The sequence below is a fragment of the Filicampus tigris genome, chromosome 13 (genome assembly GCF_054856515.1).
Source record: "Filicampus tigris isolate MCC_2025a chromosome 13, RoL_Ftig_1.0, whole genome shotgun sequence".
Taxonomy (NCBI): Eukaryota; Metazoa; Chordata; class Actinopteri; order Syngnathiformes; family Syngnathidae; genus Filicampus; species Filicampus tigris.
In genome coordinates, this window is record NC_141229.1 from 18609066 (window position 1) to 18621749 (window position 12684).

Genomic DNA, 12684 nt, shown 5'->3' on the forward strand with positions numbered 1-12684 from the left:
TTGCATTTGTGAAATGAGTTAAGCAGGAAAATCCACCCGTTTTTAGCCAGGGGGCAGCCGTTTTGTCACCTGTTCACTTCACCTGTTTTTTTAAGATGAGCCATTGGCCGTTATCTGAGCCCTGAGTAACTGTGATGTCATTTTCACTTGACTGAAGTGACAAAATGGCCACCCTCTTTCTCTGGTTTGAGTTGCCTCCCTTTTTGAAACGGAATCCACAAGAATTTCCCTCATTTGAGGGTTAGCAGGCTCAGTTTTCACTAAGCCTGCTTTGTGATACAGACCAATGCACTCTCTGTTTCCCTGGAAACGTAAACACACGGAAGTGGTGACCGTGATTTGATCCGCCAGTGATCTGACCTGAAATTACAGTGGGGCTGCAGACAGACTGTGTAAGTAGCTCTGAATAAGTCATTTAGGTTTACTCTTGAGCAAAATGGACTTGAACAATCTTAGACGCGCGTCATCTGCTGGCTACCGGCTGCCGAAACGAGCGAAAGGAAGCAGCCCGATAACAAAGCAACCACCCGCGGCCAAAAGTCTGCAGAGGGCGAATGACGCGACGTCCTCGACGCGGGATGTAGACGCGAGTGATCCAGTCAAACAAGACCAAGCGTGGAAAGAAATGGTTTGGAGTGAAAGGAGAGCAGTGCTGGAATGGTGAGTTCACGTTCATCGGGCCATAAAGATCGAAAAATAAACAATGCTTGACAACAACAATACGTTCACAGGGACAAGAATTGGAGTTTCTTACGGAATTACGATCCGTTGGTAAGTTTCATTGTTGAACGAATATGGCTTAGAAATAATAAATATGGCAGTGAGCAATCTTCTCTGAACTTTATAAATACCATGCGAACATCTTGATCCAACTATAACAATCAGTCAACTAACCCAAAAGTAGTGTTAAAACAATACACAACAAAACATCCATCCATCCATTATCTATACCGCTTGTCCTCACAAGGGTCGCGGGGAGTGCTGGAGCCTATCCCAGCAGTCTTTGGGCGGTAGGCGGGGGACACCCTGAATCGGTTGCCAGCCAATCGCAGGGCACACTTATTTTAGTACGGCTCGATCGCTGGGGGGTTCACTGTACTCTTTCTTTACTGTTTTCAGGCAGCCTGTATGACTCTGGGCCACCATATTGCCTTTCACAGGTTAATCTCTAGACTTCGTGACTGAATTGTCATAAAAATGATTGTCACTTTATGTGTGGTGCACTGTTTTGGTCATTTTAGCACACCGCGCACAAGAAGAGCAGTGAGCGCACGAATCTGTCGCATTTTAAAAATCGTTTAAAAATGTTTTAAATTCCTGCACGGCTACTTTGCATAATATTGGATTTTGGTAGAATTTTGATTGATGCACCCTACTGGGGCCTTTGCTATCGATGTTTCAACTGTAATTTTTATCTGCTGCATGCCTGTAGGGAGAACTGAAGACAGAAGAGTCTTTACCTGACAATTCATCGCTCTTCTCGGATTGTGCCCCCAACACAACTAACCAAATATTTGGAAGCCGATTGTCGACACCACTAGGCCGTGAACTGATTAGACTAGACCGACTTTTGTCCTGGTCTGCAAGCCACCACAAATGCAAACAGGATCCAGAGATGATGTCACGCTAGATCAGTCACTTCATATTCACTCCTCTGGACGCATGAGTTGACAAAGGTGTGATATTTTGCTGCATTCGAGGAAGGTGGGAAGTCGAACCTTTCTGACTTCCGACTATGAATAGTGTACTAGAACGTCGCTTTGAACTGCAAGGTCCGAGTAGCGAAGTCAAGGAAAAATAAGTACCATCAACCGACTTCGATGTGACCCATTGAATGTGACCCTGTGAATGGCAAAACATCACTTACAACATTAGAAACATATATTTAGCTTTATTTATTTATTATTACATTCATTTGGTTATTTGAAATAACTTCACATAATGTGATTTGTACTGATTGCATGAAGATGTGCCGTTTGCTCCCCTAATGAAGTTATATTTGTTGAAATGAATTAAATGCTTTGAACATAAGATTTTGCTTTATTTATATCAATGAAGGAAATTGTGAAGAACGTTTGCTGGAGTTGAAAACGTGTTGTGATTAACCAGAACAACAAACTATTTATTGGAATCAGCCATCTTTGTTCTTTACATTCGTCTTGAACGCTTTGAGGTCGGGATTGAGACAAACCGAGTGGGATGAATGAGATTTCCCACCTTCTTCGAATGCAGCATTATAACAAGAGACTATCAAAAATAACCATCCATTGTTTTGCAAATAATGCACATTTTGTATTCACTCAATGACAATTTAATAAGATAAATATTGTTCAAACTGATGTCTTTATTAACATACATCTACTTCTTCTGAATGTGTGCCAATTGTTGTACATGGTTTGGCATGTCTTGAGAAATCTAAGCGTTTCAAATGATGATTGTTTCCCTGGTTTCAGACTCATGTGTTTGTGTTTTATTAGAGTGACCAAACGTCCTCTTTTGGTCCAGTGGACTTGGGCGATTTTATAAATTCATGAAAAAGTCCGTAGGCCTATTTAATTGTTGTTCATGGGACCAATTAACATGCATTTAATTTGATTGATATTTTGCGTGACAAATAAGAGGCAGAGTGTTTTTTGTGAGAGAGATAGAGAGAAGAGAAGGCAAGCAAAGCCCATCGAGAAAAAATTGCCGTGAATATGGTTCGTCTTAAGTATTGAATCTAAATTTAAAATTAGACAGAAAGCGCAAGGTTGATAATATGTTGAGTCGATGTTTTCTTTTCAACCATAAATCACACAATATCAATATTGATTCATCCATTATCTAACCAGAATCTACATGCACATTTTATTGATTTTTAATTTGATCACTGTTAAGGTAATAATATCGATTCAACCATCATCTCAATCATCTGGTAGTAGCTAAGTCTTGAAGCCACTGAGGGTGTCTAGACACAGTATCCGGGATCTGGGCATGTGGCGGGCACAATTGCAGAGACTGGAGACAACTTGGGAAATACAATGCTGAGTTTGAGTCAAACAGTTGGATGTTCAGTTGAGCAAGGTTGAGTTGTCCAGGTGCAGTACGGACAATGAATCCAGGGTTTGCCTGGTAGCAGACGGAGTTCACAGTGCAGGGTTGACACTGACAGGCAGGGTGCAAGGTAATCTGAAAATTTCTAAACAAAGCAGGGTCAAGTCTGAAACGACTTGAGAATGCTCATGATAGTGGCTAGCCGCACAAACTCTACTTTGAGAATGTTGTACGGACAACGAGGTGGTGTTTGGGACCAGTTTATATGCCGCTGATGATGATTGCTCGTACCTGGTCCCAGCACCAGTCGTCCCTCCACACCTGCACAAAGACAACCACACGCATGCACATGGAAAAAAATGGGCGGGGCTCAAGGATGGACTATTTGACCCGCTTGATCGCGTTGGTGAAAAAAGTCCTTTTATGGAGCGTGTTTGTTCTCACAAACGTGATTGATCTGCCGGATATGAATAAAATGCTAGACAACAGATACATTATACCCTTTCAAAAATAATAAACAATGTTTGTGAACTAATGACAAAAACTATTGCTCCCTCTGTGTACTTACACACCTGCAAACTGATGAGTGCCTCCAACTTAAATCGGTTTGTGAACTTGTGAACAAATACAAGGGTGACACCTAAACAGTCAACTTGGTGACTTAAAATCCATATGTTCATCTTGGCGAGCTCAAAACCATACTAAAAGATAGACTGTTTTGGGATGTACCATTTTTGAGTTAGAGCCCTGCACGGAAATGGAAAAGAAATGAAAACGTTTTCACGCAACTGCACCAACACTGGCGTATCCTATACAAACACGCACACACATTTTGCAGTTTTTAAAAAAAGACCCGGCCCCCTTAGCATACACCCCCCTCCGCTGAAGGAGAAAAAAGAGAAGGGTAAAGAGAGATGACAGCGATTCAACATTCATCATACATTGACCTTTCAAATGTTTTAATTCAACCAAAATACAATGTAGATTCAACTGCATCTTTTCATCACAAACTTCAATGTTGACAAAATCATCAATCTTCAACTGTAACCAAAAATCAACCTTCTTAGCCCAAATTCAACATTGGTTTAACATATTTTACTATCTGGGTACTTTATCTAGGGGCATCGCTAACACTAAAGAACTTAATTAGATAAGAATACATTCATATTTTTCCCCATGAAAAAATATTTCATTAGATAAAGTTTATAATAATGAAGAGAATTTATTTATGCACATGTTAAATATCACAATAATATCGATATTGCAATATACAACACCCATGTTGCATATTTTTTCCAATATCGTGTAGCCCTACTTTTTAAATATATTGGTCATGTATCTATCATGTATGGCATATTTGAGAATTATTTTTAAATATATTGATCATGTATCTATCATGTATGGCATATTTGAGAATTATTTCAGTATCTCGAGGCCGGGCCGAGTGTCCTCTTTTTTTGGAAATCAAAACAGGTTCACCCAAATTTTATGTTGTTGCATTATATTTGTCATACCTTGGCAAAGCATTACTCATTTCTCTCCGAACATTAATTTGGCATTGAACGGATTACAATGTGCACAAAAGAAGCGAGAGGAATGCGTATTCAGAATAAAAGCATTCATTTGCAACCTTTGTTAGAAAGCGCGGTGAATAAGCCGTTTTATATTTTATTTTGAAATGCAGCAACGGAAATGATGCTCTCCGAAACTAGCGAGAGCGCATCCATAGCAGTGTCCGGCTGGCTGATGCTTATGTAGGTCATATTTTGGAATCGTAACCATTGGACAATATGCAATCTGACACTTTGTTGCACTTCGCCAATGTTTCAACATTGTTGGTGTGCATGGTGCTGAAGTTCCCACAGATCTTCGTACTGTTGCGAGCTAAATCCTCAACTGGAGTCAGCCTCAAAAGTCTTGTGCTCGAACTTGTCGGGTGAGTATATTGAAGTAATAGAAATGTGTGTTTTTGTTAAGGTCATGCACATCGTCATTCATTGGTAGTAAAGTAAAGCAGCACTCGCTTTAATTTTGAAACAGCGCTTATTTTTGGAGATTGTTTTAACAAGACATTCACGTGGGATCGTGCCACGCCATCTGATTTCTACAGCGCGTCGGGATCCACAATAAGGTCGCGAGTATGCTGGAGTCTCCAGTCGCAGAGCACTGTAAACAAGCAAAGAACCAACCATTTGTACCCACAATTGTTTGGAGGGTTTTCCTCCATCTCTCCTCTCCTAATATTTACTGTTTACTTCGCGACAATAACTTGCAGCCAACAAAGCTTAGTGCTGGTTTTAGAGTTGCGCACAGTTCTGTAATGTGCTGTATTGTCATTGGTGCAATAAATTAGGTCACTTTGTTTATGACTTCATCTAATGAGATCCAGTTGACATTTTACAAATAAAGTCATTTCTACAGCTCTCACATTGGAACTTATCAGATAGTGCAGGTGTGCCTCATATCATGTCACTAGCATTTAAATAGCAGAAGGATCATCATGCTAGGCTACCTGTGGAATGTGGACATTTGTTATCATCTGCTTTTACGCCACGCCATTTGCGTTAGCATGGCCGCTTCTCGCATCCATTCTGACTATCAAGCAGCTCGGAATCTAACTTTGACTTGTCATCTGCTTCGCAGGTACATTGTGTTTGTTACATACCAGATATATTATGACTACCCATCTCCAACTTACCTGGAATATCCCATTCTCATTGCGCAAGGTGAGGCCACACTTTCCCAGTCTGTCCAAATCCGTGTTTATTTGTTGTTTTAAGTAGTGCGTAAAATGCTAGCATTTTTGTTGTTGAAAATGAATAGGAATGTTTTGTGTCCTCAGATGTGGTTCTTCTGCTTTTGATTCTTCTCTACAGCGGCCGACTGCAGAACAGCCTCATGTACAGCATTGTGTATCCTTCTGCCACAGTCTCTTCTGGAATTGTTCACACTGAGGAACATTTCAGTGTTGTTACCTCTGTGTCATGCACCTTAACGCTACACATTTAGCTTTGTCGTGGGTTGGCGGCTCCTTACAGTGGATAAATGGATCATCGATTTTGCAATGGTACCTAGTCTTTGTGACTGGCTGCTATGAGTGAATGATGTCGTTTTGTCTGCAGTAATGGAGTGAATGTTGATTTGTACAGTATCTTAAGATGGCGTACAAAGGCCAACAGTCCTGCATTGAGCAATGCTGGGTTGTAAATTGTGAATTATGTAAAGGGGGTAAACATCATGAGGTCTTTTTGGCAAAATTCACTACGGTTCATTCACAGTTACGTTTTCAGAAATAGGACAGAAGATCGACTTAGTTGATCGGTGAGCAGGCACTCCAGAGACGTAACAGCAAATTTGCAAGCCGTTAAAGCGGAACTTTAAAAAAAATCTTCTAATTGTCAATGTGTGGATTCATGTAGCATCCGTGCAAAGATACGTACATACCGAATTCATGTATGTACTGTTGGAAGAAAATCAGCATAATGTGTCTGAGAATTATTTTCCTACTAGTTGAATAAAATCAATCTAATTGGTAATTAACATTACCTCTCTGGTTACCCTCCGCGCATTATTTTGTTGGGAAGAGTGCGAAGATAAGGACAAGTCAAATTTGAAATCAAAATAAGCACTGACATTCTAAAATCTGAACGATTCCGGTCATGCATTTTTGAACGTCTGACAGACCACACGCTAACAATTTTGTCCAGTCAAATATGTCACATCATATTTTAGTCATCGAAGAGCCACATTTAGCTGATCATCGTCTCGTTATCATCATGAAAAAAAAGGGGCGTTAACTAAATAATTTCGTCCTCGTCGACGAAAACAACACTGCTGGGGGGTCAGTCTCTTGCTCAAGGATACTTTGACATCGGGCTGTGCCATTAATCGAAATTCAATTACAATTATGATTATTACACTCCGCGATTACAAAATTGGTATAATCGTAAAAAAACAATTATTAATATACATTTATATCCAATGTTTACGCTAGGAAATCAAACTTGAATTTATACATTTGCACCTTTTTAAATTTAATAATAACTAATTTTATGAATTTTGTTCGGTCCAATAAAGGAGCTTACACAATTATAGTGTTTCAAAGAAATTTGTCTTTATATTTCTTAAGTTCAAGTATTTTATTGTTTTGTACCCAAAAAATAGATGATCATTTGAATAATTGTGATTTTAAGTATTCCCCAAATAATCGTGATTAATATGTTTTTTATAATCGAGCAGCCCTACTTCGACATCGTCACAATGGCCAGGGATCGAACCCACAACCTCTGGGTTGTCGGTTCTGATTAGCTCACCCAACCAAGCAAACATGCACAAGGAGAGCTGAACCATTCAGCACAAGACAGTACGTTTCCCTTTCTTAACCGCAAGTTGTCTTCTGATTGGCCAGGTCCGACCTCGCACGATGGTCATTCTCACTTTTTTCTTCTGCACCTGCACACACGCGCAAAACACTTCCCCGGGCTCCCCGATGCACTTGACCTGACCTGCAGCTCTACGGAACATCTTCCACCCACGTCTTTCTACCAACCGTGTTCCCTCTTATGGTTTCCTGTTCCTCCTCTTTTTCACCTTGTGTGAAAACATTACTCAAAACGTCTGCATACTTTAGGAGCTGACTTTAAAATGACTCCAATTCTTTTCAAACACACAGTGCATTTGTCAAATAGACTGGACAAATTACACATCTATAATAGTTCCATTGTGCATCGTAAGAGAAACTTAAGACGTTGAAATAATGAAAATCTAAATGTGACAACATAGTCCGTATTTTACAGTCACATTTGAACAATGATTGCAAATTGGAGGCACGGTATTAATATAGATCATTTAAGTGTGTAGGACGTACATTAAACTTGATGTGCATGGTGGAAACCTCCAGTGTGTGTACAAATGTGTGATTTGTTTTTACATACTGTATTTTTCTATTTTTACACATTATAAATTGCATATTGTTTAGTTTATGAACTTGTGTTTGAACTTCTCTCTTTTCTCAGAGCCTGTGCACATTGATTAGTGCATCCAGCAAGTTTGCCCAACTGCAGTGTTTGTGGAGGTCAAAGGATGCTGGACAGGTGAGCGCCCTCACTTGGGCGCTGGCCACCTACACATGTGCAAGTACGGCAAATCAATAGAGAGATATTTTCTTCCTGATTGCCATTGAGTAAATAAGCATTTCATCCCATGATTGATTGGGTATTAGATGCGATCACTCACTGTGCATCTCTTTTCAGCTCGGATTTACACCACCATAGCGACAACTGGAGACGTGCACGGTAAATACTGCGGTGTGGTGTAGCCTGGATCATGGCTGTTGATGTAATCAGAAAAGGGATTATGTCCTCATGAAAGTGGAATATAAATTATGAAAGTATGCAGTCATATAGAAACAAAATACAAAGACCTTTTTTAACTTTTTTTGCTATTTTCCATGGTAGAAGGTTGACAGAATTCCAATATGTAAGCAAAACAAAACCAGTGTAAATAAAGCTACTATTGTACTGTTGAGTGAACCTTTGATTAATTTCCCCCACTCCCATCAAAAATATTTTTATTACATACTACCTCAATAATATTAAAATTTGAAGCGAGTTGATTTTTGTGAAAAAAGAAAAATACAACATTAATTTCTTGTTCAACAGTTTCATGCCATCCTTGAATGGTATTTTTTATGCAGGAGCGCCCTTTGCACTGGGGGAAAAAATTAGTGTGTGGTTATTTTGTTGTCTGCTATGTTGTTAGGTTGTGACAGTGGGTTTTTGTACATGCATTGAAAAATCTATTATGAAAAATGAAACATTTTAATAGCATGTATTGTCCATATCTAAAATGTCATTTTTTGTAATCCATCTGGTTAGGAAAGGGCGTGGAACTACACTATATTACCAAAAGTATTCGCTCACCTGCCTTGACTCATACTATGAACTGAGGTGCCATCCCATTCCTAACCCACAGACTTCAATATGATGTCGGTCCACCTTTTGCAGCTATTACAGCGTCAACTCTTCTGGGAAGACTGTCCACAAGGAGAGTGTTTATAGGAATTTTGGACCATTCTTCCAAAAGCGCATTGGTGAGGTCACACGCTGATGTTGGTCGAGAAGGGCTGGCTCTCAGTCTCCGCTCTAATTCATTCCAAAGATGTTCTATCGGGTTCAGGTCAGGCCAGTCAAATTCATCCACACCAGACTCTTGTTATCCATGTCTTTATGGACCTTGCTTTGTGCACTGGTGCACAGTTATGTTGGAAGAGGAAGGGGCTCCCTCCAAACTGTTCCCACAAGGTTGGGAGAATGGAATCGTCCAAAATGTTTTGGTATCCTGAAGCATTCAAAGTTCCTTTTACTGGAACTTAGGGGCCAAGCCCAGCTCCTGAAAAACAACCCCACACCATAATTCCTCCTCCACCAAATTTCTCTGCGTACTGGACTTGGGCTAATCTGAAGGTCACATGACGTTTGTAGCTCTGTAGCAATTGACTGTGCAGAAAGTCGAAAAGCCAAACGCTTCCATTTTGTTACAATAGAGCTGACAGTTGACTGAGGAGCGAGGAAATTTCACGACTGGATTTGTTGCACAGTTGGCATCCTATGACAGTTCCATGCTGGAATTCAGTGAGCTCCTGAGAGAGGCCTATTCTTTCACAAATGTCTTGTTTCCCAGTCTGCATGGCTGAGTGCTTGATTTTATATACCTCTGGCCAGGCCAAGTGATTAGGACAACTGATTCTGATCATTTGAATGGGTGAGCGAATACTTTTGGTAATATAGTGTATGCGCTCCCAGTAGCACTAATGAAAAATTGTACTACCGTCCGGGATTTAAGTTGCCCATCCATGATCTCACATCATCTCTGTTTCTGAGCGCAGTTCTGGTGCGGTTCGTTGCCATGACCTTCCTGAACCTGTGGGTGCTTCTCAGCGTGCTCCATTACCAAAGACACGGGCGCGGCGCCATCAAAGAGGACTGAGCACTTTAGAGAGCAATGTTACGGCAAGATCAAGCCTGGCAGGTTACAACTGTTAAGTAAATAGCTTTTCTACCTGTAAAATGTGCTTCTAACTCCCATTATTATTTTTTTTTAAAGAACATTCCAATGGCCAGAAAAAAAGAACACACCAATATTTTATTACGCTGTAAATAGTTTTGTAGTGGGAAAGGACTAACGTGACACTTTACAACTCAGGATAAATGATGGTGTTTATGAGTTAAGTTCTTTTCCAAACCATATTTAAAATAAACCTTAACTTTTACTGCCTTGCTTTGTGATGCTTCTTGTAGCCACTGCATAATAGGGAAATTATGCATTTACAAAGATAATGCTCATTTTTTACTAATATCTACCAGAGAGTGTAATTTATAACCGCATTAGTACATTGTCAGGGTCAATCAAACCTGAAGCATTATCTTTCAGGTTTGATACAGCTCTTGTTGCAGGTGTCCCCAATGTTGTGGTTGGTGGGTGTGTACTCTACTACCAATATCGTGATCTATTGTATGATATGGTTATCCTCTGATACATCATCAAAAAGATCAAATATCAGCATTATACCTGCTTGGGTACCTTTTGTAGATTTTTATAAAGTTGTTTAATCATAATCTAATAAAGCTAATGATGATATTTTTGCTCCTGAAGAAAAGTCATTTGCCAGCTTGATATCAGACTTGAGTTATCATTTGTGCGATTGATGTGCAAGATGACCTTTTTGTCAAGTTTTACATATACACACACACACACATCCATTATCCAAACCCCTTATCCTCTCAAGGGTCACGGGCGTGCTGGGGCCTATCCCCAGCTGTCTTCGGGCAGTAGGTGGGGTTACACCCTGAATCGGTTGCCAGCCAATCGCAGGGCACACAGAGACAAACACGCTCACAACCCCACCTAGTGGCAATTTAGCGCATCCAATCACCCTACCATGCATGTTTTTGGAATGTGGAAGTAACCGGAGAAAACCCACGTAGGCACGGGGAGAACATGCAAACTACACACAGGAAGGCTGGGGCCGGATTCAAACCCGCGACCTCCGCACTGAGGCGGACGTGCTAACCAGTCACCCACCATGGGCCCATGTATAGATATGTATATGTACACACACACACATATATATGTGTATGTATGTATATATATATACACATACATATAAATACACACACACATTTTTTGCTTATTGAAGGCAATCAATATAATGATAATATTGTGTGGTGAGTGAGTTACCCAGTCTATAGTTTATTTCAGCAAAGACAAATGATAACTGAAGAGCCAGAAGGCACATCCACATCTTTATTGTTGAAGTGGTTATTATAGAGAACTATTTGGTAGCCAACATGCAGTCTGGATGTAAAGCCCTTAAATACAAAGTGGAGACAGCTGTATAAATAATATGTGCACTGTATGGCATGTAAAATATATACTGTGTATACTACTGTGTATATATATATGTATAAAACATGCTTGATAGTTAAAGGAGATCGCGCACACACAAAGACTCAGTGTCTCTCCACTTGCTATAAGAGCCACATCCACACACAACAATGTGCCCACACCAACGTCAGGTTACTTTTAATACAAAAATATCACAATCACCACCTTCGAAGAAAAACTATGAATGCAATAGTGCCGTTCAGTACGTCGACTGGATTTTAACTGCTCATTGGTACGCTTCCCTCCGCTTCATCGTGGCAAATGACACACATCTTACGTGTCGCAGTGTGTACGCGCGTGACAAGAAGCAGACATGCACGGTCATTCGCTCGCTTTGTCATTAACAAAGCGCTTCAGTCAAGTAAGTTTGGATCCAAGGAATACAATGCTTGTGTCTTGACTCTGGTACATCCCAGTTTTTACATTCAAACAGCAGGTGCTGAGCAATTGGATCAGGAAGGCGAAGACGTTGCATCCCTTTAATTCAGTAAACAACAGAACGCTGAACTGATAAGTGCAGAGCGGTGGGAGAAACAGGAGCCGTCGTTCAAAGTGAATTTCTGTTCACGTAGGACAGGCGCGATCGTAATAAGCAGCACTTTGGTGGCTCTGTCGCTAAAATCGCTTCTTCAAGTTTCTGTGAGCAGTGTGAACACACCTGAAAGCTCTGCTGAACTACACCAACGAGCGGTGGGACTTTTATGATCTTTTCTGTGTAGTTTTCCGCAAGAAACCCCTTCATCATACCGACAACGATAACACACATAGTATTTTGGCCACGATCCACAAAGAGGAGGAGATGAGGGTCCTTCAATCAAGCGTTGAGGTCTGCGCAGCCCATCTTGTTCTGTGGGAGCAACGAATCTCCCGAGACACACTTTAAAGTCTGCGTCCGACGCTCCCGAGAAGAGTCGAGGGCTGCCAAAGCTCACGTACGGCCGCGTCGCCTTGAAGAGATGAGCTGTTGGAAGTCGCGGCGTCGAGCAGGAGGGTGACTCGTGGAAAAGTGAAGGGCAGTGTGCTGATTGGCCAGTGGAGCTTTGCAATAGTCTTCATTTTAAGAGGGAACGTCCTCAGGGTGCAACCGGTCTTCCTGCACATGGTTAGCTAGAGCGAGACAAAACAGTTGAAAGTTGAAATAATTTGCTTTGCAGAAGAGGAGGGGGGGGAAAAAAATAAATAAATCAACAACAACAACAAAAAATG

At 40.7% G+C, this 12684-nt stretch overlaps 3 protein-coding genes across 5 annotated transcripts in view; 2 read left to right on the forward strand and 1 right to left on the reverse strand.

The window, feature by feature from the left end:
* The first annotated feature begins 72 nt into the window (after positions 1–72).
* On the forward strand, positions 73–2454 carry cimip5 (ciliary microtubule inner protein 5). Its single transcript, XM_086049720.1, has 3 exons — positions 73–660; positions 732–771; positions 1433–2454. Exons 1-3 carry the CDS (start codon positions 437–439, stop codon positions 1628–1630), a joined length of 462 nt encoding a protein of 153 aa, XP_085905846.1. The 5' UTR covers positions 73–436; the 3' UTR covers positions 1631–2454.
* Positions 2455–4680: 2226 nt separating this feature from the next.
* slc66a3 (solute carrier family 66 member 3) lies at positions 4681–10671 on the forward strand. Of its 2 annotated transcripts, XM_086049475.1 has the most exons (8): positions 4681–4969; positions 5677–5759; positions 5876–5945; positions 6043–6100; positions 8049–8169; positions 8286–8327; positions 9920–10062; positions 10138–10671. In XM_086049475.1, the coding sequence occupies exons 1-7, from the start codon at positions 4824–4826 to the stop codon at positions 10018–10020; spliced, it is 621 nt and encodes a 206-aa protein (XP_085905601.1). In that variant the 5' UTR covers positions 4681–4823; the 3' UTR covers positions 10021–10062; positions 10138–10671. The 2 variants fall into 2 exon arrangements, with proteins under 2 accessions (XP_085905601.1, XP_085905599.1); XM_086049473.1 differs by having other exon boundaries at positions 4682–4969; positions 9920–10671.
* A 652-nt stretch (positions 10672–11323) lies between these two features.
* Positions 11324–12684, reverse strand: part of rock2a (rho-associated, coiled-coil containing protein kinase 2a) — a 41876-nt gene continuing 40515 nt past the window's right edge. For both annotated transcript variants that reach the window (XM_086049387.1, XM_086049386.1), the window contains one exon: positions 11324–12585. In XM_086049387.1, the coding sequence (XP_085905513.1) occupies positions 12582–12585 (4 nt within the window). In that variant the 3' untranslated portion in view covers positions 11324–12581. The remainder of the gene's footprint in view (positions 12586–12684) is intronic.

Excerpts from the sequence above, each read along its gene's own strand:
- slc66a3 (XM_086049475.1), top strand. The coding sequence starts at position 4,824 with ATGCAATCTGACACTTTGTTGCACTTCGCCAATGTTTCAACATTGTTG. Across the intron at positions 5,946-6,042 it reads AGCCTCATGTACAGCATTGT|CTTTGTCGTGGGTTGGCGGC; the intron begins GTATCCTTCTGC and ends CTACACATTTAG. Across the intron at positions 6,101-8,048 it reads GGATCATCGATTTTGCAATG|AGCCTGTGCACATTGATTAG; the intron begins GTACCTAGTCTT and ends CTCTTTTCTCAG.
- cimip5 (XM_086049720.1), top strand. The coding sequence starts at position 437 with ATGGACTTGAACAATCTTAGACGCGCGTCATCTGCTGGCTACCGGCTG. Across the intron at positions 661-731 it reads AGGAGAGCAGTGCTGGAATG|GGACAAGAATTGGAGTTTCT; the intron begins GTGAGTTCACGT and ends ATACGTTCACAG. Across the intron at positions 772-1,432 it reads TACGGAATTACGATCCGTTG|GGAGAACTGAAGACAGAAGA; the intron begins GTAAGTTTCATT and ends GCATGCCTGTAG.